The sequence below is a fragment of the Centroberyx gerrardi genome, chromosome 3, assembly GCF_048128805.1.
Source record: "Centroberyx gerrardi isolate f3 chromosome 3, fCenGer3.hap1.cur.20231027, whole genome shotgun sequence".
Lineage (NCBI taxonomy): Eukaryota > Metazoa > Chordata > Actinopteri > Beryciformes > Berycidae > Centroberyx > Centroberyx gerrardi.
In genome coordinates, this window is record NC_135999.1 from 4,863,472 (window position 1) to 4,891,332 (window position 27,861).

At 46.2% G+C, this 27,861-nt stretch overlaps 2 protein-coding genes across 2 annotated transcripts in view; one reads left to right on the forward strand and one right to left on the reverse strand.

Moving 5' to 3' along the window:
* The window catches only part of LOC139930186 (CD209 antigen-like protein D), a 202,084-nt gene that overhangs the window by 155,553 nt on the left and 18,670 nt on the right, over positions 1-27,861 (reverse strand). The gene's annotated exons all lie outside the window — the stretch shown is intronic.
* ube2o (ubiquitin-conjugating enzyme E2O) overlaps positions 1-27,861 on the forward strand; it is a 32,317-nt gene that overhangs the window by 2,279 nt on the left and 2,177 nt on the right. Inside the window, exons 2-20 of the mRNA XM_078282200.1 lie at positions 6,663-6,716; positions 15,878-15,988; positions 16,452-16,549; positions 16,787-16,850; positions 17,851-17,994; positions 18,686-18,795; positions 18,916-19,066; positions 19,343-19,442; positions 20,631-20,796; positions 20,905-21,060; positions 21,775-21,929; positions 22,525-22,637; positions 22,964-23,101; positions 23,490-23,579; positions 23,767-24,091; positions 24,425-24,783; positions 25,083-25,251; positions 25,890-26,026; positions 26,698-26,901. Of these exons, the coding sequence (XP_078138326.1) occupies positions 6,663-6,716; positions 15,878-15,988; positions 16,452-16,549; positions 16,787-16,850; positions 17,851-17,994; positions 18,686-18,795; positions 18,916-19,066; positions 19,343-19,442; positions 20,631-20,796; positions 20,905-21,060; positions 21,775-21,929; positions 22,525-22,637; positions 22,964-23,101; positions 23,490-23,579; positions 23,767-24,091; positions 24,425-24,783; positions 25,083-25,251; positions 25,890-26,026; positions 26,698-26,901 (2,844 nt within the window). The remainder of the gene's footprint in view (positions 1-6,662; positions 6,717-15,877; positions 15,989-16,451; positions 16,550-16,786; positions 16,851-17,850; positions 17,995-18,685; positions 18,796-18,915; positions 19,067-19,342; positions 19,443-20,630; positions 20,797-20,904; positions 21,061-21,774; positions 21,930-22,524; positions 22,638-22,963; positions 23,102-23,489; positions 23,580-23,766; positions 24,092-24,424; positions 24,784-25,082; positions 25,252-25,889; positions 26,027-26,697; positions 26,902-27,861) is intronic.

Here is a 27,861-nt window from a genome sequence, read left to right on the forward strand (position 1 = left end):
CGGTCTTCACCTCCAGTTAAAAACCCTTTTTCTCTGTGGAGAGATCAGTGGACAGAAAGCGGCTACCTAGAATCTGCCGCGCTTGTCAGGGTTTCTCCTGCGCTTGAAAAAACAAACAAACAAACAAAAAGCTAGCAGGGTGGATTTTCATACGGGGTTGACTGCACCCCTAGAGCACAGCAAGATGCTTATATCCTAAGCCTAGGCCTATATATTCCTAGTTTCCCTGTGGCTTCAGGTTATTTCACAAAATGTTATCATTGTTCTTTTGCTGTTAACATTAACTTTTGACCTTTTGAACTGTCATTTCCCTCATCTTTTCCCTTAATGGAAGGAGACATCGGGAGGGATAATAAACATGTTTAACCATGGCTAGGATATTTTCCATAACAGCCTGGATTGTCCTCGTTTCGCTCGAAACGAGGAGAGACCTAGAAATGATGAATAAAAAGAGAACAAGAAATGAACGTGCCTGTCCCTTGCTTGGTTGTCCAGTTGGGACGAAAAAGTGATTGTCTTACACAAAGCATAACAAATTACACAGATATGCATGGCCCATACAGCTTATTATTGTCAATATTTATGTAGTGCACAATATTTGTCAAGTTGGCACAGTTTAGCCAGTTGAAGGGGATGTACTTTGCCCTTTCAGTCCAGCTGGTGTCTTTCTCTTTCACCAGTTTATACTGTTGGCTGTGTGTAGGAATATTTGTAAAATGCTGTGTGTGCATTGAAACTTTAATGTGTAGTAACACACAATGATCCCTGTTCTTCAATGTCAGCCATGGATTGAAGCAAAAGCTGTGCACTGTCCCATTCATGGCTCTCAATTGCTGTGCACTATCTAACTCTGGTTGAAAATGTCATCCATTATGTTTTTGACAGTGGTCTTCCTCTGAGCGGGCGTAGTTGCCTCAGCTTTTGGAAATAAGCAGCGTTCGCTAGCTAATATGCTAGTCTTCAGTTTTTGTGCATTCCCGTAACAAAGCAGCCCCGCCCCTGAGCGGGGGGAGGCATGGAGCCAACAGAGAGCTGTCCCCTAACAGTTGTACTTTACATACTGTACTTAACATTAAAATATCTGAGCAGAGTTGGTTTTTACAATCAGAAGCAGTGACACTAAATTAGATGTTTTTTTGTGGTGTTGCCTTCCTTTAAATATAAAAAAATCTACTGAGCACAGGGGCTGTTTTTCAGCACCCTCACGAATGAATCACATTCATACAGTTGCACGCTTTCACACCGGGGAGCTGCCCAGTACAACCACAGTCTTCTACTGTTGCAGCTCCACTGGCATAGCTGGAGTTGTCTTGCTCAAGAGCATGTTGACAGTAGTTGTTGAGTGAGGGGAGAGTTTCTCATCCCGTCTTCCCTCATTTCACTTCTCATTCATTCTACCCGTGCATGCTCAGTTAATCCTTTGCTTTCACTTCATGGCTCCCATCTGTTGTCTTTTTAAGGGCAACTTTACATCCTTCTTAGTGAATATCAGGCTTGCTTGAATTGGGGATGCAAAATGGCACGAGTAAAAACAACCTCTAAGTAGGATGTGCTTAATTTGTGCTAAAAACGCTGGTAGCCTTGAAATGGGAACATGTCTCCTGCTCACTGCTTCATTCTAAGACATCACAGTTTTTTTCCACTCTATGAAATCTTAATAACTATCTCCAAAGGAAGAGACAGGGCTTAGATCTCCACCTCAGTGCAGGTATCAATGGGGACACCTCACTCGACTTGCACTGCGCTGCTCGCAATCTCACCGTCATTTTGGGAGGGAATCAATCAGGAAAGATGGTTGGTGTATTTCATTGTAGCATTCATTCATTTCCAGTAGCATAGTCGAGGGCCTGTACAAGTATAAAGAGTATACCCACTTCTTTCTCTGAACATAATGGGAATCAATATAGCCTTCCTATTGTGCCATTGACTGATATTGGATGGTCACTGTTTATCCACTTGCTGGTCACAGCATAACTGCCACCTGAACTGCTACTACACTGCTGCAAAGGCACACAAGGCAAGATGCTGCATGTTTCTGAACCTCCCCTGTGTTTTTAATGGGAAGTTAATGGACACATAATCGTATCGGGACAAGGACACTGTCTCCGCCTCGTCTGATTTAGTTCTTTAATTGTGGAACAAGATGGTTATTTTCCTCACTAACCTCAAAACTACTTATCTTGACACCAAACTGAAGATAATTAGAGGTGAAGCTGCCCTTTGTAGTAGTAACTGGAAGGCAAGTCGTTGATGTCGACTCCACAGTGAACCCAGCTTCTACCTTTCACTACATTCAAAAGAATCAAGACGAGAATGAAAAAGCCGTTATGCATTTGATTTGGCTTCTTTTGTCATATTTAGTCAGACAGATAACTTCGCTGAAAGAACTCCTCTCCTTTTCCTTTCCAAGGAGCCGCGTAGTGAAGCACCTGAAGGTTCAGTGCAAATAAAACACCAGAACAATGAAGAAATGTGCAGACTAACTCACCACAGTTGACAGCTGATGCTGATTATGTGCTGCATGTTCACATTATGGGCTGATAGTTTTGTGTATTTCTGCTATATGCTACTGTGTAGGTAGTGTGCGGTATTGCTATTTCACATATCTATATATATATATATATACATATATATTTTTTTTTTTATTTTTTTTTTTACTTTTGAGCAGTTGATTTTGTCCTGAATTTGCACTGACAATATAACAAGTTCTATTGATGATATAAATAAAAAACAAACTGTTCTGAGTTTCAAAACACCTTGTCTTTTAGTTTCTGAGGATATCAGGAGCCATACTGTGACTTTGTCAGTCAGCCCTGCATCCCAGGCTGCCCTGGGCCTGCCACAGTCCCCTGTTGCCGCAGCGCAACCTTGAAAACTCCATCCAAGGACGCCACATAAGTGCTTTGCGGCAGGTAGCGAGCAGTGGAAATGCACTGAGGGCACGGCAGTGCAGCGGGTGTCTCAGATGTCCTCGTCTTTGTGAATCATTCTGAAACCCAAACACCGAGTCGCCGAGTTAAAAGAAGAATACACACCCCCCCCCCCCCCCCCAAAAAAAAGTGTTTGACAGTAACCCTTGAACTGATTGCCGCGGCGGGTCTCGTCTGCTGTGTTGTCTGCGCCTCAATTAAGGCTCTGCTCTCGAGATGGAAGCTGTCAGGGTGGAGGGGTCGAGGTGAGCCGTGACGCCCGGCCCGCGCGCTCCTCTCTGGAGGCAGCAGCTCTATGGCTGTGGGGGTGGAGGAGGAGGAGGAGGAGGAGGGGGGTGCTGGTGTGGTAATGATGACAGGGAGGGTGCAGCAAAGGGCTGGGACTGACTGCTGCTGCTGACTGTACTGCAGAGAGAGAGAGAGACAGACATGGTGATCAGAGAGATCAAGTGGGGGAAGAGGGGGAAAGAATTATAAAGCAGGGGGAAAGATGGGGAGATTGGAAGGCAAGTGTGGAATAAACAAACTCCTAATTTTAGGTACACGTGGACTTCAAAGGCGTAAGGAGAAAGTTAAATTTATAAAGCCTTGAGTGGAAAATGCTAAGTAACGAGACAGGCAGGCAGTTCGGAGCCAGATGGCTGTTATGGTAATGTGGGGGCTTTTTGTCCTTGATAAATGATAAGGTCCCACCTTCTGGTTCCTTCAGGGGGTTTTAATTTTAATAACATGCTCACGGGGCCATCCTTAGACCCCATCCTGTTGTTGTGTGCAGTCTTGTCCACCGTTTTGAGGGTGAAATGCTGCTGTCGTTGCTGTGCCCTGTTCCGATGCCCTCAAGGTAACAGCACTTAAGCACCGTGATTTTCTGAATACTGCCACTATCAGACTGCTCAGGTTAGGATTTAATAAACACAGAGGGCAGCCCTCTTGCGAGTCTGCAACACTCCTGTCAAATCAGCAAAACCCCGCCCACCACCGGTGCTTGAATATGGCTGATGATTTCTGTACCGTAGCTATTCAGTTACCCTCTGAAATATCACAGGAGGACATGAGCATTAAGTTGGTAGTATATTTTTGACTAAAGCCTAGTGAGTCTAATGCTTTATGAAGTGAAAGGGAGGCACAGAAGTATCTCCCAGGGTATTATGGGTATTATCTTTGCCTTCCACTGTGTTTGACATGGTCTTTGTGTGTTAGAGGCACTACTTGCCCTAACCAGCCATAGTCAGTTCGTTATGGGAGCTTTCTGTGCTGCTCAGTGGAATGGAAAGAGGGCTTCATGTATACAGTATATACTGAGAAGGCATAAACACCATTAATAGTTGGTTCAATCAGCTGTGGTAGGTTCCCTGACAGCTGTAGTAGTAGTAGCATTGTTTTATGCTTTGTTGTGACCCCACCCTCTTCCCCCTGTCCTCTGCGTGGAAAGGCATGATGTCATACATCGGCCATCGCTCTGTTTGGTGCTTGGCGTCATTTACGCTGGCTGCAAATCTTTTCATCAGGCAAAACAGTTTGACACATCTCATCTTTACTGCTGTCGAAACAGGAAAAACAGTCGTTCCGCATTCTACGCTGTTTGTATAGCAGTCTGAAGAAAATCACTCAGGCTGTGAATGATCTGATCATATTTCCCCTCTGACAGCTGAAAATAATTTGATAGTAGTCTGCGGCCTAAATGTAGCCGTATTTCCTTGACACACACCCCCCCCCAACCCCTGTGGTCTGAGGCGTTGCTCTGCTGTTGGTTGAGCCCGTCTGCTGGTGATCTATGGGAGATTGGAAGAATCCATCTCAAACAGAAGGGTGGGTGGAGGCAGAGGGCTGCAGGGTGCAGGGTGACTCCCATCCATCAGCCCGGCCCTGCCCATCCATCCAGCTATAGATCTCTGCTATCACCCCCGCTGGCCTAGAGAATAAGGAACGCCTCCATCCCAAATCGGTCGACTGCAGAAATACCTGCCGAGTCACTCCACCACACACGTAGACATTGTCTGCATCCCTATCTAGACCTCGGCTTTCCAAAACCATTTTAGAGGCGAGACGGACGGTCAAGGATTTGAAAGGAGATGACCTTACTGCTAAAATGCTTTTGAGGAACGAAGCCAAAATCAGTTTTTAAATCCTGGCGTCATTGATTCTCCGACCGTTAGTTGGGGGTGCGGCACCTTGCCTAGCAGAAGTGTCCCCCTTTGTGAAGGACATCATTTGTATTGGAGAGGTTGTGTCACATGATCCAAATGATCTTTGACTCCCTTTCCACACATGCAAGAACAATACAAGAACAATACATCTATAGCATCTTTTTAAGGCAAGTCGCAACAGAGCTGTGTATTACTAGCTTGCGGGCATACTTCATCATAGCGCTGCAACTCCAGTCATAATATATTTCTCACTGTGATTAGGTTATAAATGAGCCAACTGAGTTAGCCCAGTTTGAGGTGGCCTTCAGCGGTGTGCGGTGGCTAATAGCAGTCCCCTACTGAGCGGACTAAAGCGATCACATTAAGTATCTCTATTTATTTAGTCTGCAGGCGTTAATTGACTTAGCACCAAAGCAATTGATTCAGTCTGCTTCAATCTGCACCCTTTTCTTATTCAAATAATCATATTGATCGTTTGTGTGCTTGTGTTAACTTTTTACTTCGCCATATTCCACATTGCATTACAACTTTTCCAAAATGTTTGGGGACAAAAAACAGTGGCATTTGATCTAGCAGATCTTGCCAGTAATATTATGGCTTTTGAAGCTGGTCAAGTGTCTGACAATTTAAAACAATCACCCTTAGAGTTATTCAAAAAGGCTGTCTCAAACCGTACGTTTTAGTCCAGATTTGTAGCATTAACACGCACTTAAAATGAGGGTGTAATTCTCGGTGTGCATCCTGCAGTCGTGTGTGCTCGGGGAGCCGAACTGCAGGTGCAGTAGGTAGTCAGGCAGACGACGGTATAATCTGGGACAGGAGGCGGTTGCCAAGGCCCGCCCAGCAGCGCTTTGGAGCACAGAGCCTCAGTTATGTTGTTGAGCAGGTGCCAGGCAGGCCTAAGAACACACTCCCAATACATGCACACAGGATGCACGCCTGAACACACACACACAGAATATGTGTGCTTGTACACACAGGCAAACATAACTCGAAAGCAGAATATATATGTGCATATACACTCACTAACCCCCAAGCTCCATGACAGCCATCAGGCATCGAGCATTGTCATCAGCCATTGAGAGAATGGTTCCTTTGAAAGCAATCAAAGCTGCTCCGCTGCTGCATTGTGTTTGCATTGTATCGCATCTGATGGGCGCGTCCAAACTGGAAAATTGTCAAGGTTCAATTCTTGATGGCTAACGTGCGCCTTCTTCCTCATATAGTACACTGAAATATCACATTTCAAAGTGGAAAACAAACTCCAAAAAGCAGATCATTGTTACCTACACAAGTACAAGTGTTTGGCTGCAGTTTGTGGCTGTATTTTAGTTTGTTTCAGCTCAGCTCAGTGCACATAGTGGCAGATGTATCAAAGCTATCCTTCAGCACATCAATGAATATGGTCCAGACGCTGTTCTCCTCAGCTCCTCTTTCAAAACAACGCACTCTGTGGAGCAGCTACATGGTGACGCAACACATTCAGTGGAGTTTGAGGTTTACTCTGCTGCACTTTCACAGTCATATCCCTTAGGACACACACGCTCCCTTCCTCAGGCTGTTCAGAACGTGTCCTTGTCTTCAGGCGAAGAAGCAGCGTGACAGAGGAGGTCTGGGAGGTGATGAGGCTGCACAGCAGGTGAGGGGAGAGGTGAGATCACAGAGAGAGGGGAGGGAGGAAAAACACACCTTGGCCCTTTCAGCCGTCCCGACCGGGACTCAGGGCTTTTAGAGTGAGACTAAACATGTCATCGAAGTGTGAAACGGGACAAGCAGCGAACCTGTCCTCCTCACCGTCCCTCTTTTCCACATCCCCCTCGCTCTCTCCTCCTCCGCCTCTCATCCTTTCCTCCTTTACAGTCCTAACGGAGCCTTCTAAACATTACCACAAGGAGGCTGAGCTTGAACGCTTTCCCCAGTCGGTAGCTTGTATTTCCCGACATGACATGAACGCAGCATAACCCTCGTTCCCAATCCTCCACGCTCCTCCCCTCTTACTGTCCAGTCATCTTTTCTCCTCTCCGTGTTTTGCTCCCTCCTCCTCCTCCTCTTCCTCTCCTCCCAACCTCTCTGCCCTCCCATCTTCTTTCTCCCCTCCCCCCTGTCTCCCAGCTCCCTCCTCTTCCTCCCAACCACCCCTCTCCATTACTCTCCCACCTCTCTTCCTCTTTTCCCACCCTCCCCCACTCTCTCCTCCCCTCTTCCTCTACCTCCTAACCCCTCCCATAAGCCTCCATCTCCCCTCTCTCCTCCTCCTCCTCCTCCTCCTGTGTTCAGCTCTCTCCATCCCTCCCTCAGTGTCCCAGCAGACCAGTGTTGGGGAATGTTGATGTAATATGGTGCTGATTGGATGGTTGTCCAGCCCCTGCCCTGAGATAATGGATCTCATCTGATCCTCTCTCTCTCTCTCTCTCTCTCTGCATAGAAGACACACACACACACACACACACACACACACACACACACACAGGGGAATGGACAGACTCTGAAGTGACTTGCCTGCCTGCTGCAGTCTGCATCCATCCCACCAACCCTCTTTCCTCCTGTCTCCTCTCTCCCTCCTCTTTGCATCCTCCCTTCTCCTCCCTTTTTTCTCTGCAGTATTGACCCTGCCCAATGGGGGAGACTGTCTACTCTCTCTCTCTCTCTCTCCCTTCCTTCCTCCCTTCTTTCTATCTTGCTATGCTATGATGTGCTTGCTGTGTTCTCGTCTATTTCTGGCACTCGCTTTTGCTTCTCTCCCCCCCACCCCCCACCCCTACCCCACCACACACACACACACACACACACTTGTCGTGGGGCGCGGCCGCTGTCTCTCCCGTGTCTTGTCCGCCGCCCCGTCTTCATCTTCCCTCCGTCACACCTCGTCTACCTCTCCTCGTACCCCTCCCTTTCTCATTCACTATCTTCACCTTCCACTTCCCTGACTTTCCCACCTATTTCTCTGTCGCCATCATTGACTGTCTAGAGTGCCCCGCCCCCCCCCTCCATCTCCCTCCCCTACTCTCTCTAGCTCTATCTTACATTCTCTGCCTCTTCCCCCGACTGCCTCTTTTTCTCCTCTTCCTCTGTCATCTCTCATTCTGCTTGTTTGCTCTCTCTCTCCCTCCTCTGTAATGTACAGTTCTCCGTCTCTTGCAGCCCTTCCTGATTTCCCTCCCTCTTTTCCTCTCTCTCTCTTTCCTCCCTCCCTAACTCTACATGGCGCTGTGAAGCAGACTGCTCCATAATAGATACTGTGCACTATTAGTCCTCTTGTCATTCCCCTGTGGTCTCTATGGGTAAAAGGCCTTGTGCCGGCTCCTGTTTTAATAGAGCTATGTGTCCTGCCTGTGTGTATTGCCTAGGTATTGTGGTGTGAATGAGATTCATGATTCATTGATTCATCGCTGTATTAGCCAAGGTTGCCAGGAATTTGTCATATGCCATGTTTTTTGTTTCTTTTTTTGACACCAAAATGATCCATGTGTCCCTGGTAGATGATTCGCTCCTGCCAACACTAGCATACACTACTATGGCGAATGATATTAGGCCGCTAGCATTATCCAAAGTAAGAAGACTGACCTTTTAGTGGTTTTGATTATACAGCCTGTAGATCAAAATGATCATCAACTCAGTATAGCTGATGTAGCCAGGTTTATTTTTGGAGCTGTTTCAGGTGAGCAACCATGTAGGCTATTCATCCACTGTGCAGTGATTTTTAGCTGCACACAGTCTCCCATCGCCCACCATGTTCACCATGTAACCAGGGAATGGAGTTCCTGCCCCCCACTATGTTATTTTTGTATCATATTTTGTGTAAATTTTACCAGTCTCCTACGCAAAACTGCCACACTTAGCCGAACATCATTAAAAATTGCTTTATGAACCATTTAGCATGGAGTGATAGTAGATAGTAAGATGGCCGGATGGATGGTAAGATAGTAGCTAAAGTGTTAGCATGGAGCACTGATACACTGATTAACACACCTTCAACCAGAGAGGAGGAAACAGCTGGTTGAGCACTGAAAACATTGAAGGTTGGAAAACGAATATCCAATAACAAGCTCAGGCACACTCTCTGGTGTGCCTGAGTGGGTGCAACAGAAAGGTAAATTACAACTCTTCATCAGAAAAAAAGACTCCTGGAATGCATCGAACATCACAGACCGATGATATCTAACAGTGTGAGAGGATCTGAGGGTGGAATTTTTAACAGCTTTGTGTTGCACACGGTTGGATAATATAGAGAGGTGTGTTTGTGTGTGTGTGTGTGTGTGTGTGTGTGTGTGTGTGGAGGGAAATGTTTTCAATGCACCTGTTAGTAGTATGGCCACCTGTGTGTATGTGCCGGCCTCTGGTGTGCGTGGCTCAGATGGCTTGTTAGTGTTGAGAGAATAGGAGACCCGGTGTAGGAGCCTCTGTCAGAAAGACAGGCGTGGCCCCCAGGCTGCGGTCCTCTGCAGTCTCTCTCTCTCTCTCTCTCTCTCTCTGTCTCTCTCTCTCTCTCGCTGCCCCCCTCTTCCTGTACAGCACCTGGATAATGACTCGTGTTAATTAGGCCGGGAAGTCAAAGCAAATACTGTCATCCATCGATTCCTGTAATCAATCCGGCCGCCTCAGCCTTATCGCCCTGGACGGAGAGGCAGCCAAGGTTGTCTTCTATCTCGGCAGCAGCAGCTGTCACACACACACACACACACACACACACACACAGGCATGCCTCTGTCTTTCTCTTTTGTTGTCTGACTTTGTGCCCACCACCACCTTACTTCTCTCTCTCTCTCTCTCTCTCTCTCTCTCTCTCTCTCTCTCTCTCTCTCTCTCTCTCTCTCTCTCTCTCTCTCTCTCTCGCTCTCCCCCCCCCCCCCCCCCCCCCAGTCTCGACTCCACCTTGCTACATACGAGCCATAGCAACAGTCGGCTGCTTTGTTTTAAGCCGGCAGTCTAGGCTTCTGATCATTTTGTGCGTGTGCATTTATGCAGTGGGTATGTGTGACTGAGCATGCATGAGCGCAGACTGGTGTTAATTTTTAGACCTGTTTTAATGAGTACTATACTATGTGTGTGTGTGTGTGTCATTTTAGAGGGAAGCGTGAGACAGCAGGAAACATGGAGCAGCCTCCCTCCTCTCCAGGACAACAGGCTCCCACCTCATTCGCAGGCTTGTCGTAGTGCTGACATGCCCCCGTTGTTATTTTGGCAGTTGCTCGACCTCCACACAAACGCTGAAACGGCGTTTCCACAGAGTTCCTGAACGCTGCCGTCGTAACGTGAACAGGCACATACACACCCGCAGCTACACTCACACTTACTGTACTGCACTAAGTCAGCCTTCTCCTTGGATTTTATAAGATGGAATAGTTTTTTTTTTTGTTTTTTTTTATCAAATGGGAGGTTGCCAGGTTGTGTTGTCCCATGGTGTGAATGGAGTACCCTCATACACCATTTGATACTGAAAACGCAAACATGCAAATGTGCTTATTCCCCGTGTGTGTGTCTGTGCCTATATATGTATCTTAAGTATCCTGATTCATATGCACATAAACAGTTGCACAGATGTGTTGGTCCCTACGGGTAAATGTTCTGCGGGGTGATTTGCATGTAGCCCACATTTTGTATAGGTCGAGTTGTGCTGTGGCAAAACACACACACGCACACACACGCCCCGCCACTAGCTCGTTCAGGCAGCAGATGAAAGCGGTGTCATCCAAGGGAAATACCTGCCCAAAAAATGGATGGAAAATAGTAATAAAAGGCTTGATGTCTTGTTTCTGAGGTTTCTATCACTGTGATCAGTGAGCTAGCGCTCTCCGCCCTCCTCTCTCCTTTGTCTATTCCTGGAGAGAAAGCGCTCCTGCTGCAGGGAGGCGCTGCTCTCTCACAGAAGTCAACAACAGGGAATGATTGACACGACGATACCGTCGCTAGTTATCTAACCTTTTGAGTCGCGATTTGGATTTATTTTTAAACTAAACCAAGCGGACCCATTAAGAATAACAGCTTATTCATGCTGCCAGCCAGTCAATGTGTTTGTGTGCATACAGGTAATAATTCGTATTGGTAGCAAAGGACACCATACAGTAGCTGAGGCAAGAGGTGTGACTTCAGGCATTGTAATGCAGTGTCTGCTCTCCCTTACAGTGGGGTAAAGTGCTATTGATTTACACCGTGATTCTGAACCGGTGAAGCGCACTGCAGCGCCAACCACTGAAAGAATATTCATGAGGCTGTGTCTGCACGTTCGTCCAAAAAAATGTTTTATACTTCTGAGTTTCTCTGCAAAAAAGGGTCTAGATCAGGAGCGAGACAGGAGTGTGTGTGAGTGTGCGAGTGTGTGTGTGTGTGTTGGTGCCCGGGAGTGTGTACCCGGCCCCCGCCCAAGGTCCTCCTAGCAGTAGAGACATAAGGATCAGACAGGCTGCTGTTTAATAGATTACAAGGGAACATGGCGACCCATCGATCGCATCCCCTCCACACTCTCCCTCTCTCTCTCTCCCAGAATTCAGCGGAGTAGGGTTACAGCACCAGACGGGAGCACTGCCAGGACCTGTGTGTGTGTGTGTGTGTGTGTGTGTGTGTGTGTGTGTGTGTGTGTGTGTGTGTGTGTGTGTGTGTGTGTATCCTTGTGAGGGCATTTGGTTGTCCTCACACAGATAAAAAGATGAGGACAATGCTAAAAAAATAGTATGAACATATTGGCAGTTCTCACTTTGAAAAGGAGCCATTTTGGGGTTTGGATGAGGCTTCAGTTAAGGATAGGATTTGGCATTTTGTGGATAAATTAGGAAATAAATATAATTTGATGGATTGACCTTGTTAGTATAGTGATACAACTGTCTGTTTTTGTACACTCGAATGTGTTCACAAGGGGAAATGACAACACACTAACGCACTATATTTATGATAACAGCTCCACCTACTAAAATTGACAACTCATTCTTGCTCTGAGCTTTGTGAATCGCTAACTGTTTATCATCCCTGCTTTTGAGGTTTTATATTCAGCCATCCTGCAGTCACTTCTGTCAGATTTTATTCTCTTCCCGCCCGGCTTCTCCAATTAGGCTAAATCTCACGGAAACCCTTCCCCTCCCAGTCATTACCTAACACGCAACAGGCCTCTTCCCGTTTTTCCCTCTCATTTCTTCGCTCTCTCGCTCTTAATTGCGTTCTCCTCCCGCACTTCCATCTGTCTCTGCCCAAACTCAGAGGCGATGGACTCCGGCTGGCAGGTGGCTGCCGGCGGAGCAGCTTGTGCCGTAACTAGTCGAATCACTCTGAATTTGCATGTAGGATAGGAGCGGTGCCTCCTGCAGGTAGCTTTTGATAAGCAATTTTATGTACATATCTTTTCTGTTTGGCTGTGGTTCAGTGTCTGCCAGAGCTGTGGTGGGTTCAGCTTAGAGAACCAAATATAACACAGTCACTTCCCCAGTTAACTTGACAGGAAATGGCCCGTTTTGTTTTGTAACATTCAGTTCTCAGTTCACAATCAGTTGCTTAAGTGCAAATTCCTTTTTAGTTTGTTGGTGGCATCTTTGTTGCTCAGCGCTCATTGCTGTGGTGTTTTTTTTTTCATGGATTTTCTGTTTATGGAGTTTTACTTTCTGTGATTGCCACTTTTTACTTTGTCTGTTCAGCCATGGTGGCTATCACTGCTCATGCTAACTACCCAGTTCTTCTTCCCTGTTGCTGCTGCTGGAAACATAAAAGTAATTTTTTTCCTGGGAAAGAGCTACCAGACACCGGGTGTTTAGAACAGCAAATCCTTTCACCAGCTGGCTAGGTTGAATCACTATTGTGTTTTATCGATCAGCAATGGAGAGTAGCAAAATATTTTGAAAATGTCACATATTATTACTCTAAATGACCTGTGATTGCTACATTTTCAGTCTAACAGTAGGCTACAATTCAAACAAAATGACTTACTTTCACTTTTACAGAACATGCAATAGACACCATCATGCATGAACCGTCTCTAAAACTCCTTAGGTTAGTCCTTGGTGCACACTTACTCTTAATCTGACTCCTGCTTTGCTATTTCAATTGGATTGTTTGGGGTTGGTGGATCAGATAAACATTTGTCATCACATAATGCTGGTGACTGGAGGGTTTGCAGTTTGAGCCAGTGGCCAACAGTCCAGTATTGACCTCAGAATGGAAAACAATCCATATGAAATGGACGATGCAAATTTAACATCCCTTGCTAAAGTAGCATTATTTTGTCCAGTGTCTGCACAAGGTTTTGTAACATAAGGGGAAATTGGGAATTTTCACATAAATATCAACAGTATAAATTCCAAAACTTTCCCATAGAGTCCTATTATAGTTCCTCAAAATTTCCTAAAAAATAGGAAAGTTTCCGGAATATCATAACCCTACTTTGCACAGTTGTCACAGTTCAGAGTCCCAGCTGAGCCCTAGCTCTACTTCTTCTTATGGCTCAAAGACAAAGCTGCGAGTCATCCTGTCAGACGTGCTTGTTCCCATTATCCGTGAAGGGAAAGTGACGTCCGCTAACTTGCACCGCCGTACAAATGCAGCCTGTGGATTAATCAAACTGGCTAGTGCATGCGGAAAAAGCTAAACTCAGGTTGTTGGCTAACATGTTGCGTTCCACCCACCTGAGTTCGCTGATCATTAATCCCTGGTATTTTTTTCTTATCCATTTGATTTTCTTTTTTCATGTTTCATTTATGCATATATTACATAAACCCGTCAAATATAACAGAATATATTAGTAGTAATCCGTTGGGAAGGAGAGTCAAGAACAAGCAGATAAGAGAGATCACATGAGAGTGAGTGTGATCTCCATGCTACTGAGGACTGCGCTGGCCCGTTAATCCCCCGGTGCGGTCATCGCTCATGTTTATCTTGTGGATCAACGCCGGAGATAATGAAGGCTGAATAGCTGCAGAAACAGCGCAGCGCGTGGAATGCAGAGTTGCAGCAGCTCATAGTGAATAGTAAATGGTGGCTGTTGGTGCAATTGTTAGATGACTGTCAGTGCTGTAGTGCAGGGGGGTTTATGAAACAGTGAAGCGGGTTTGAATCCCTGGACGAGGATAATGGAGACACATTGCGCTCTACATTTCGTCTTATGGGACCCAGAGGACTTGGGCCCACGACTCATTTTGGTGCCCGATTTGTTAGAGAAGATGAAAACAAAGCGGAAGCTGGCATCATTTGCTGAAAGAAGTCGACTCCAGCAAGCATATTCCCGATAGATGTCCGACATACTGCTCCCCGTCTTTTGGGGACAATACAGACGATAGGAGGGACAAACAGAAACTGCTCTGCTTGATTGATGGGATAGCCGGTAGTCTTGGATGCTCACTCAGGATTATGCTTGTGTAGCACAGCCTGTTTAGCCCTTCCTGAGATCTGAGCAGGCTACCATATGGTTTAAAGCTTAGAAAACTTAATTATTAGTCTTGGGATTTCAAGTCAGGAGGGTACCAATTCATTAACTTACAGCTAGTTCATTTTGACTCGAGATATGCTAATAGGCCTGGTATGACACAGCAGAATTTGGCCCAGCGGAACGAGGTTTTTCCCGGCCCGCCCCTGGGAGCAGGGCTTCGGCCAATTATAGAGCAGCGCCTGCCATTTTCTGCTCTCGTTTATTATTGACGATTACCCCGTGGGCCCGCAGCTCTCCCAATCATTACCAGGATACTGATCAATGCGAGTTTTGGCTTCTTCATCTATGTCCATTACCAATTACCTTGATAAAGTTTCTTTTCCTCACACCTTGGGAGTTTATTTGGGTTCGTAATTTGACAGTGAATGTGTGTGTGTGTCGGCTCCTCCGGCGTTGACTTCACACCGCCGTTGCTGCCCCGTTTCGGTCGCCTGCCCTCACAGCGCTGGATTCTCACACTTGAGGCTCATGCAGGCGCCGCTCCATGAAATGTGTGTCTGTGTGTCGACGGCAATATCTCAATATCCGTTCTATTTGGTCTGCTGTGGACGACCGCTATGACTCCGCTGACTGTGCACATTGCAGTCTTCATAGGTGCGAGAGGGGACAGTAGAAGGGCATTGGCACATCAAGTGATGATGTCAAGTGTGCTGCTCTCCTCTGCAGGAAGCATTAATAATAATCATAAGATAATCACTGTATTGTGTGATCAAACAACACCAGTGGCAGATACCCAGTTAAATTTCTTCAGATGAGGTCACTTGTCCTTGTCAGCTGCCATTTTCTAAACTTGCTTGCTCTTTCTTCTGCAGCTGAAACTTGAAGATCGATCTATCGTCATTAGAGACATCGTGCGACGGATGAATTCCAATGTAAGTGAGAGTCCTCAGTCCCTTGTCTATCCCCCTCTTTTTTCCCCCCTTTCTCACTTCATCGCTCTCGCCCTCGTCCTTTTTCTCTGTCTTTCAATCTGCTTGTCTGTCTTCCTCTCTCTCTCTTTCCCAATCACGTCACTGTTCATCACTCTGTTCGTTTTGCTACGCCAGACGAGACTAGAATACCATTACAGGTCGACACTTACAAAGGCGTCAAAGGAGACTCGGCGCGCTGAAAGCTTTGATTTGCAGTACAAAAAGTCCTGAATGCAATCTGAATATAAATGTCACATTAAGTTTTGATGGTTTTTTTTTTTTAGTAAAATTCACAAAGTGTAGCTTTGTTCACATGGCAGGATACTAGTGATGTTCTTGGACCCCTGGAAAGTTAAAAACCTAGTAGAGTTTCCATTGACAAAATCACGTAAGTTTTGCCACTGAAGGGTCAGAACAGAGGCCATGCTGATGCTGATGATACCTTGATATACTTGGCCTGTATTGATGTTGTTGGTTGTATTCCAGGACAACCAGTGCGGTATTGTGACCAACATTGACATAGAGTGTGCCGTGAAACTAGTGGGGACCAACTGCGTACTCTACCCAGTCAACAGCAAAGACCTGCAGCACATCTGGGTAAGAGAGGATATCCTATTAAGACTCAAGCCTTCTTTCATACTGGTTAACACAGCACAGTGTTTGATTTGACAGTTCTCCTTTAAATGAATGATTTTAATTAATGTAGAACATTTGCCATTCGGTGGACGCTTTTATCCCCAAAAAAAAAACTTGAAGCGGCATGAGCGCTACAGTTTTAGCATTGTATTCCCCGTTGGGAATTGAACCCGTAGCCCTGGCAGTTTTAGTGGCCGGCTCTACCCATTGAGTTATGTGCAGAATGACGTATTGCATACCGTTAAAAGAGAATTGTCTAATCACTGACCCACAATCTATTACCATGTCTTTTTATGATTACTGTCTTTAGAAGATCACCTACTGTGTAATGATGAAATAACGGAAGGAATAAGCCTATTTAAGTGTAACGTTGAAAGTTGTAGCTGTACTGAAGTTCATCCTGCTGTCACGCTGTGTTCCCCAGTCTTTTATGTACGGCGACTACATCGCCTATGACTTCTGGCTGGGGAAAGTATACGACCTGACAAATCACATCATCCTCAAGCTGTCCAACGGAGCCAGGTAATGTGTGTGTGTGTGTGTGTGTGTGTGCGCGAGTGTGTTGCATCTGTCCTTAAGTGTACAGTACGGATGGTGTGCGTGCGGGAGTCTACACGGAGTTTGTGCATGCATGCTGGCACACATCCATCAGTGCCAAAGCCAGTGAATATCAACCAGACTCCTCTCTCTCTCTCTCTCTCTCTCTCTGTCTCTCTCTGTCTCTGTCTCTGTCTCTCTCTCGTCGCCCCCCCCCTCCAGGTGCTCCATGAGCGTGGAGGACGGTGCCAAGCTTTACGACGTCTGTCCACATGTCAGCGATTCGGTACGTAGCCGCAAGCTCTTACCTGCCACCTCGGGTACAGCAACTCTCTCCGTCCCTGCAGGCAAAACGGCACAGCTGTTGTTCTGGGGTCAGTTCAATTTCAAAAAGGCTCAAAGGCCCGGCAGAAATTGAAATGGAATTGACCCCGATGCAGGGTTATTTAGGCTGTAAATAGGTTTTTTTGTCCTTCTACTAGTACTAAGGATGGATTGTATTTTGTTGTACAGCCTTGTGCTCCTGTATGCAGTGTGTCGCAGGTCAGAAAACACCAAAATCCACTACTAGGAAATTGCTTTGATGTTTCTAACATCTTTTTTTGTTATGGTTCTCAGGTTGTCATTTGATATATCCACTGTGTCATCCTCTGCTATTCAGTCATGTAGCAGGACACTTACAGTGCCTGTAAAATGTATTCAATCCCCTTGAATTTTTGCGCATTTTCTAGTGCTCCAAAATTTATTCAAGATGCATTTATTTGGGACTTTTGGTCTAAGATCTTACCAAGTACTTTTTCTCTCAAAGTAGAAAGTAGAAATTCTAGTTTGTGAAAAACTTTGTTTGTTAAAATATTCATCCCCTTACTCGCTTGTGCTAAATTGTCTCACCAGGAAAAAGCTATTCAATTTTGTAGCATATTATTGCTATATTCAGGCTATAGTTTGACATTTTCTTTTCAGAGCTGCTCTATTTTTTACTTTTCTTGCTAGGTGATCTTAGTGGTGTTTTGGGGTGTAGTTTGTCTCAGAATGCTGGAGCACAGTGCAGAATACCTATTAGAAACTCGAACCTACTGAAAAGTGCACCATGTATATTTTTGGGAAATACAGTTTACATGTTTCATAAATATCTAATGTGCAGTTAAGGTTGTACAAAATTGAAATTTCATCTTCTGCTTTGTAATTGACATAGGCACAGTTTTTTTTTCAACAGTGACCTACGTAGAAACTTCACCTAATTGTTTGTCATATTTTTTGTTTGTTTGTTTTGTGTTGTTTTTCAGGGTCTGTTCTTCGACGAGGCATATGGTTTCTACCCGGGCCAGGTGCTGATTGGTCCAGCCAAAGTCTTCTCTAATGTACAGTGGCTGTCGGGGGTCAAACCTGTCCTCAGCAAGAAGTGCAAATTCAGGGTGGTGGTAGAAGAGGTAAGATGATGACAGTCCCTTCCTTTTCACTCCGTGTCACAGCTCCCACCTGCAAACGTTTTACTGCAGCCATTTTGCATCCCCTCTAGTAAGCAATAGGTTGCATTCATTCACAGCACCTGGCATTGCATTTTGGGTAGTTGATCCCCTACTAGGTGAGACGAGGCAATGCGTGTAAGTAAGAAGAGTTACTATCATAATGATAGCATGATGACTGCACCACTTGACGCATTGTACTTGGCATTGAACTCGGACAGTGTGTCACCTTCACATCCCACATAGAATCTTCATTAGATCTTCATTGATGATGCACTTTATTCTTTTTTTCATAAGGTAAAATACATAAAGGATGAGTTATTACATGGTTTTATTGTTTGTTTTATGCTTGCATCTGTTCCATAAATCAACAGTGACGCAGCCTGGGGTCTCTGGGCTTTTTGGATCTTTCAGCATCAGACATCAACTCCCATCTGGGGTTGAACTGCCTCTGGCTTGTATGCAGCCCCATAAATTACTCCTGTTGATCCACAGTCATCTTGAGCCCTTCTCTGCAGACTCCTTTTTTTTGTCAGGAAAATATGAGTCATTACGTCACTGATACACGTTTTGTCAAAGTGGGTTTTAACTGTTTTAATTCTGTATTTTTAATTGTGCTGAAATGGTCATCCTGCTGTAACGCTGCGTTCCTCAGGTCAAGGTGGTGGAGCTGAAGGTGACGTGGATCACAAAGAGCTACTCCCCCAAGGGCTCCGACAGCGTCTACCCCCCTGCCTCCACCATCCCACAGGAAAACCTCTGCAGGTGGGTCCATCCGTCCACATGCGCTCACTGTAAAGACTTACGCTTCCATGTACTTAGGTTTGATGTTCTGTTGCTGACCCACACGTTTGTTTGCTTTCCATATTGGCCGGTTGGGTTCAGGGTGAGGCGTCTGGGATACTACGACCACACCCAGAGGCAGCTGGGAGAGAGGGCCCTCTACGTCTTCCCCGCGAAGTGCGACGCCACGCGCATCACCTGCGAAGGACCCGAAGGTGCCCCTGTTCTGCCTGAAGACCCCGTGGCCAGGAAGGTGTGTATTTGTCTTTCCGTATGTTAGTGTATGGACGTATGTGACTGTGCCGTTGTGTATGAAAAACCTCATTTCTTTCTGTCAACTGTTGTAGATGTCTGTTATTTTCCCCCGGGAGCATATTAGCGCTTACAATCAAATGTTTTACACAGAAAGTAAATGAACAGGCTAGTATGTTTTGGTATCCTTGGTATTACAGACTGTCACACCTTGTAAACAGTTGTTTTTGATCATGTTCAAACATGGTGTGTGTGTGTGTGTGTGTCTCCCCCGCAGTTGAAAAGAATGTTCAAGAAGGATTCAGGGAAGAAGACGGAGAACGCCGACACACAAGGTGCCAACCAACTCTCTGTAGAGAAAGCAGAGAATCCAGAGGGTACACACTGTCTCTCTGTCTCTCTCTCTCTCTCTCTCTCTCTCTCTCTGTCTCTCTCACTCTCTCTGTCTCTCTCTGTCTCTCTCGCTCTGTCTCATACTCACAAGTCCACATTTGCAGTCATGTACTTGGACATGCTCAGTTTCCAATAACCAGGTCTGACTCAGCCACTTGTCTCTCTCTCTCTCTCTCTCTCTCTCTTTCTCTCTCTCTGTCTCTCGAGAGAATTTCACTGTCATCTGTCATTAAAAATAGACTTGTGCCAATGAGAAACCCAATGAATGAGAGCTCCTGTACAAATATTGATTTTAAGCAGATTTTAGAGAAGCACGTGCTCCTCGATGTCTCTGTTCTAATCTGTAGTTTCTATGAAAGCTGTGGCTGCTACACTTGGTCCTCAGTCAAAAAAATGATAATTTCCTGATTCAGCAAGCATTAATCAGAGCCTTTGCTATATGCTGCAAGATAGAAAGCGAGAGCAAGCATCGCTGAATATGAGTGAAAGTTAAATGTGAGACAATAACCGTAATATACAGAGCGTAAAAACTGATCTCTCACATCTCTCACACACACACACTCGCTTTCTCATATATCATTGTCAGAAAAGTGAGCCGTTTTTTGCTTGCATCTTCCCTAAAGTAGCGAAGAATGCGATATTTCCATGCAAAGCAGTGTCACAGAATGATTAAAGTTCCCGCGTAAGACACGGGGGAATTCTCTCCACAAACGGGGCTCGGTACAGTGGGAAGGGACTAATTGGAAATTGTGCTGAAGTGCAGCACACTTCAGCATCTCCATCTGAGAAATATTACATTTCTCTGCATGCTTTAGTAAAATGGGAAATTACTTTGCTCTTCCCAGCTGTAGCACAGTAAAAAGCCTAAGTATTGAGGCGATGAGCTTAAATTAATCTTTTTTACTGGTTTCATCGATTCACCATGGAGACTGACAGAAGAAGAAATATGATCCAATGCTGGCAGCCTGTTCTTCAGTCTGATTGGCTCTAATGTATGCTTTGCTTTGAAATCCATATTACACTGAAGATGGGTGAACATAAATAAAGCCCTTTTCTCTTTTAAGCTCTGATCACACATGCTTTTACCGCATACTATTTCAGCATTCTTATCCATGCAGATGCAGTTCTAATATGCCCCCCCCCTCCCCTCCTTCGTTTCCATCTCTCACCAGGCGAGCACAAATCGGAGCAGACGGACTCCTCCCACCCCAACAACAACAACGGCCCCGTGGAGCCCGTTCAGAACCCCCAGGACGCCCAGAACCCCGCCGACGGCTGGGCCGAACCCGGGGAGCAGGATGCTGACGACGAGGCCGCCGAGGACACCGACGACACCAGGTAGGTTGGCACTGGTGTAGATCTGCTAGGGGGCAAAAGATCCCGTCTCTCCAGGTGTATGTGTTTATCTGTGAGCGATTAACTCCCGACTGTCACCCCCGCTCCCAGCTCCCTGACCTCCTCGGCCAGCTCCACGGCCTCCTCTCAGAGCGGCGGCCTGGGCACCAACCGCAAGAAGAGCATCCCGCTCTCCATCCGCAACCTGAAGAGGAAGCACAAGAAGAAGAGGACCAAGTTCTCCCGCGAGTTCAAGCCCGGAGACCGGTGGGTTAACAGTCGACCAACTCTTTCTGTCCTGCTGTCTTTCTTCCCCTCCTCCCATTGCTATCAAATCCTTTTTCTCTTTCTCGCTATTTTTTTTTTTTTGTCTGTGAGTTCACGACGGCTCGAAAGTGCCTATTGACAAATATCGCAACTTGTTTCAACCATCAAATTAGCATATGATGTCATATTCCATCTTTTAGCCACTTTTGAGCAGCCAGTAGTTTCTTTCCCTGGGAACAGAGTTGGCAACACTCAGTCTCTCTCTCTTTGTCGACGGGCTCATCGTATACAGTGTCAGTCTGTCTGACAGTCACGCTGCAGCTCGACGGCACCCACACACACAAAGGCTTTCAGTGCTGACTACTAATGGTGTCATTTCCTCAACCACTCACACACACACACACACGTTCTCAGCTTACAAAACACTGCGCGCGTACACTCTTTCTTGTCGTTTCACTTCGGCACACAAACACACACACACAAGTAAATCTTTATTTATATAGCACCTTTCAAAACCGGGGGTTACAAAGTGCTTCACAGGACAAAAAGAGCAGCAGCAATAAAAGAAACTGAATGAGATCAGAAGCAAAAATAAGAGAAATGCTGACAAGGGAAACGATAACATCAGAATACGGAAACAAAAGAAAACAAAAATGAAAACGTGCTTTAAGATTACAGGTTTCCAAAACAAAACCGGTGTGTGTGTTCCTGCAGGGTGGCAGTGGAGGTGGTGTCCACCAAGACCTCCGCCGACGTGATGTGGAAGGACGGGCGGGTGGAGAAGGGCATCCGATCTAACGACCTCATCCCCATCCAGCACCTCGACAGCCACGAGTTTTGTCCCGGGGACTTTGTGGTCGACAAACGACGTGAGGAGATTTGATTTTTGTATTCGCAGTATTCGTTTTGTTGCTGTATCTTTTTGTTTTTGTTCCATTTCGTTTTTTCTTTTTGGGGATACTGGAAGACGCGGCAGGTGTCAGATCCCCGTCCCCGGGGACTGGGATGAGATGTTTTATATAGGCCACTCAGCAACCCAGTACCTACAGTATCTAGGCCATTTGCTGAAAGTATGCCAAGTCTGTGTGTGTGTGTGGAAATGGACTGAAAATATTGGGATTCACTTTCAGGCTGTAATGGCCTGTTACAGCCAAATAAAGAACGTTTTATCTGTTCCCATTTCCTTCCAGGCAAATGCATTCTGGGTGATAAATCTTTGTGTTTAGAGGCTGTGACTAGAGCTTTTGTTTGTGTCTGTACTTTGTATACTTAACTCTGCCTTGTTCTCTCAACTGACTGTGTATGTCTCTTTCTCTCTGGTGTATTTGTGAGCAATTGGGGGGGGGGGGCTTGAGTTTGTCCTGTTCCAGTTTCAGCTTGTGCATACTGTACTGGTCAGTGTATCCACCTAAATAACACTCTGTGTGTGTGTGTGTGCTCCTTTTGCGCTCATCGCCACCCCAGCCCAAGCCCTCCAGGACCCAGGAGTGTATGGGGTGATCCAGTCTGGCGATCACAAGGGCAGAACATGTGCCGTCAAGTGGATCAAGCTCAACACCTGCAGTGACGACGTCGAGGTCAGTCACGAGGACGGGACGTCTGTGTGTGTGTGTGTGTGTGTGTGTGTGTGTGTGTGTGCTATTTAAGAGAGTGTGTATGTGAGTGCAAGAGAGGAAGACAAAGAGACGGAATGAGATGGACAGTGGTGGGGGGGGGGGCGGGGGTGCAAGTAGGGTATGCACTATGTAGTTACCATAGCAACTTGGCTACACTCCCTTGTACGCCATTAGGAGAGAGTGTTATGTTGTGATACCTGGCTGTTTTATATTGTCATTCAAGGTCGTAGAGGAAATGGGATGAGCCTGGTGATCAGTGTGTGTGTGTGTGTGTGTTTTAAATCCAGGTGATAGGTGAGGAGGAGGACGTCAGCGTGTACGACATCGCGGATCACCCAGATTTCCACTTCCGCACCACCGACATCGTCATCAGAATATGGAACTCGGAGAACGGACAGAGTCAGACCAACGACTGCGAGAACGAGGTGAGAAGACTACAAATCACTTTCTCTCAATGATTTTCCATTCAAAATCTGAGCATAATGACTAATTGGAAGAGAAAATTTGTACAACACAATCAATAGTAGTTGGTGTCCAGTCATCAGGGGATGATATTTAGCTGAGCGATATCAAAGCTCAATTGTCATATTCAAAAAGGTAGAACTGTAGAACAAAACCAGCTTCCTCATTACTGACTGACTTGTCAATTGCAATCCAGTAGCTTCCCAGTCTCTTTGGTGAAAGAATCTGGTTTGGAGGAGGATGAATCTGCAACACCACACACCTGAAACTGGCAGCCATGAAACTGAGAAAAATTGAGGAATGTATTGTTGGTTGTTGATGATGGTTGTCTCTACATCTACTTTCCCCCAGACGTCGGTAGGCCAGGTGTCCAGGGTGGATGTGAGCAGCAAGGTGGAGGTGGTGTGGGCCGACAACTCCATGACCATCGTCCTACCACAGGTGATGCTTTGGTCTTTTCACACTGAACACCACTTCAGTCAGTGCTAAGTTGGTTAAGCTGCGTCATCTGCAGAACCAACAAAAACAACAAACACCCTTTACGAGAGGGTGTTCTTTACTGTGATTATGGCCACAGTGTTGAAGCGGCTAAATAAAGAGTTGCTCGTCTCGTTCTCATCACACGCAGCACCTGTACAACGTGGAGTCTGAGATCGAGGAGACGGACTACGACTCGGTGGAGGAGACCAGCAGCGGCCTGTCCACCGAGGAGTGGGAGGACGAGAGCGACAGCTGGGAGACGGACAACGGCCTCACCACCGAGGAGGACGGCCACGGCAACAACGCAGACGTCACCGCCACGGCGACCCCGGCCCCCACGCCCACGGGCTCCACGCCCTTCATCATCCCCCCGGAGGAGGGCAGCGTAGCCGGGGTCACCAGCCCCACCAAGGGCGTCCCAGGAGAGGAGGGAGAGGGAGCCATGGCTGTGGCTAGTCCTGCTTCTGGAGGAGGTGGGGAGGATATTTTGCTTTGTTTGTTTATTTCATTGTTTATCTTATAAGATATAACTGCTACACAGATAATGCAGCTGAAGGTTTTAGACTGAAGGACAGATCTTGAATTTGCAACAGGAAAAAATACAAAAACTAGAAAGCTCTCAGTAAAAATGAAAAACGTCAATGACCTTTTTAACAATGGCTTTTTAAAAAAGGAGTAAATAAAGTTGTTTTTACTGAGAGAAAGAGTTGCACCTTTTCAGTGTTTTCCCTGTCATAATACAGAAACCTTTGGGTCAACCTTTGTCATGGTTCTAATAAACATAAACATAAACTCTGCCTGCCCAGGAACCACTCCAGGAGGGGCCGCCGACGGGGCGGACAAGCCCAGCAAGGAGGGCGCCACGCGGGGCCTGAGGGAGCTGAAAGAGGCCCTGAAGATCCTGGAGAGCCTGAAGAACATGACGGTGGAGCAGCTCTGGACCGGCGGCTCGCCCACCTCCCCGACCTCCGCCGAGCCCGCGTCCGCTGCCAACGTGGCGCCCCCCGCGCCCCCCGAGAAGCCCACCAAGGAGAAGCGCTTCCTGGACGACATCAAGAAGCTGCAGGAGAACCTGAGGAAGACGCTGGACAACGTCGCCATCGTGGAGGAGGAGAAGATGGAGGCCGTGGTGGAGGCGGGAGGGAGCGCAGGAGCAGGGACAGAGGTGTAGATTTGTAATTTGTACTATTGAAAGAAGTGATAGCACTGCATTTTATATACTGAAACATAGCACCTTGCATTGTATGTGAGTGTGTTAATGGGCAAAGCGTAATATTTTGTTTCACTAGTATGCATTTTTAAACAGTAGGCATTATGTTTCCAGCAGCAATGCAAGATTATGTGCTTTATTGCCACGTTGACAGTTCATTTATCTTGTGCTAGTGCCATCTAGAATATCAAAGAACCACAAGTCAGTCAATGCAACACTTTCCTTGTCTTACCTCCTGGTGTGTTACGTTCCAGACAGAGAGAGCCGGGGAGGAGCGGCCCCAGCAGGAGCCCCAGACACCGGTGGGCGGACCAGAATGGCCCAGTGACACTCCAGTGTTGTGCCAACAGAGCGGCGGCAAGCCCGGCGTCACCTTCACCAGCGCCAAGGGAGAGGTGTTCTCCGTGCTGGAGTGGGCACCAGGTGAGAGAGGGGGGCTCTTTTCCTTCCTTCTCTCCTTCCCTTCCTCCCTGCCTTATTTTTTCCCCCCTTTTTCCGTCATCTCTTCCTTCCAGAAGCTCTTCGTTAATCTCTGCTATAATTGGATAAGTAAAAACACGATCACCAAACCAGATAACTCATTTTTATCTAAATTGACATCCAGCTCCCCGGTCAAAACCCAGACTATCTGATCCATATCAGCACAAGACGGAAAGTCTTGAATTAGAGCTCGAGCAAAGTCCTTTTAAAGTCCTCAAATAAACTTATGATGCGGCTACAGTAACTGCAGTAGTGGATGTAGACACTATATAGACATCGATCTGTCTTTGTTGCTTCAAATGTCATTGGGGTTTATGTTCAACTCTTTGTGGTTGTGGAGTTTCAGCAAGCCAAGTTGTCTGCCGCATCTGTGGAGAAGGTTTCTGGGAGCGCTCGCACACCGAAGAGAATAAAAAGTCAAGCCCAAGTTTTGTCATTACTATGAATGACTATCTCTACCTCCTATTGCTATTCTGTAATCACACCTGTCTGCCTGTGTCTGTCCCAGACGCACACCCTTAAGTAGATGAAGTATTGTTATTCAATGACCATAATCTGTCTGTCTTCTCTCTCTGTCCCAGACACACACACATTCAAGAAAATGGAGTTCCAGCCAGCGGAGGCGAAGAAGTTCTTCAGCACAGTGAGGAAGGAGATGGCTCTGCTGGCAACCTCACTGCCTGACGGCATCATGGTCAAAACTTTCGAAGATCGCATGGTACGTTCCACGTCATTAACGTGAAGTCAAAAAGTAGCACACACATCATTTTATGAATTTGGATTTGCCAAAAGCAAAAAAAAACGATGCCTGGACTCTTTGTGCCCTCAGATTTAATGGTGCTTCTTGTAGCATTTTAAGATCAATAAATCATCCGCCATGTTAATTTTAAAACATTAGTATAATTACTGTAAACAAACAGGAATAAACACACACAGAGTGACGGCAGGGAGGGGGAGGAGGTAGTAAAAGCATCCTCTTTGTGACAAGAAGCAATGGGGTTTATGGGAAATGTGGTCATAATGTTGAGAAACACTAGCACTAACAAAACCACTGGCGTGAGATAAAGGCTTTACCGTGGTCTCATTTGTTTATGGTAATTATACCATGGTATCACAATTAGTTTGACATTGATGTATTGATGTTTAAAAAGGCTACATGTAGCACCATTAAAAACAAAATACATGTGTCAAAATGACGGCTGGGCCTCCTTTCTTCCCTCTCCCTTCAAAGGACCCGTACTCGGCTGTGATCACAGCTTTGTTGTGACTGCTGATCCGACACAAGTCTTATACATTAATCTCAATCTTGGACATCAAACGGTCTCAGAGATGAAATAACACCGCGTGCCTCGAAATACTTTAAAGTCCCTCCCCGTCTCCCCAACGCAGGACCTGTTCTCGGCTCTGATCAAAGGGCCGACCCGCACGCCCTACGAGGACGGCCTGTTCCTGTTCGACATCCAGCTGCCCAACATCTACCCCGCCGTGCCGCCGCTGTTCCGCTACCTGTCCCAGTGCAGCGGCCGCCTCAACCCCAACCTCTACGACAACGGCAAGGTCTGCGTCAGCCTGCTGGGCACCTGGATCGGCAAGGTGAGTGTTGATCTACAGCTTCGGTGTGTCGAGTAGATTTGGGATTGGCAGGATCACTCCTTGGTATAATTTGTCTTACTGACTTCAGTGCAGAGACACATTGGTAACTTGCTTGTTTCTGTACTTGTATGTATATACTTCTGTATACTTGTTTCACAGTACATACTGACACACATAGTAGAGAATGACAGTGCAAAATGGATAGAATACATATACAACAATTTTTGTAGTTGTGTATAGTTCTTTGGGGATTATTTATTGACTTTCTTTGAACATTAAGAATTACATTACAGGGGTTCTTATATTGCCACCCCAGGAACCAAATTTGCAATATGTAATTTCCTACCAAGGGTCCCTGGGTGAAAGATTAGCTTGTCCAAAGCATTTGCAATGCATGCCGTACGCAATTAGATTTTTTTCCAACATTTACTCGTTTTTTGCTTTTAAAATACAAACTTTACAGTGTCAACCCTAGCTTGAAATGAACTGCTGTACCAGCTAACAAAGATTTAGATGCCCTAAATAAAAAGACATGGATTTGCCAATAAAAGTTTGTCATGGTTTTGAGGGATTATTTCCTGGCGGAGACTTCCATTTCTTCCTGCGGGGGTCGGGTGATTGATCATAAGCAGACTAGCGGAGCGTGACGTAATGCACGCCCTGATACGAAAACCCATCAACTCTGACACAATGAATAGCTCTCCTAAAGGGAGGAATATGAGTCCCGATACCTCCAACTATGCAGACACCACCAGGAATAATGTAAAGGAGAGGGGCAACAAACTTAAATCCTTAAATGTTATGATGGGACCCACCAGAAGGCCCATGACCCAAAGTGTAGAAATGTGCCATGGTGGGGTTTGAATCCCATCTGCACCAGTTTGCCCCCTTTTTGTTTCAGACTTCATTACACCTAAAATACTGGTACTACGCCTATTGAATTCTAGTGTCATTTTCAAA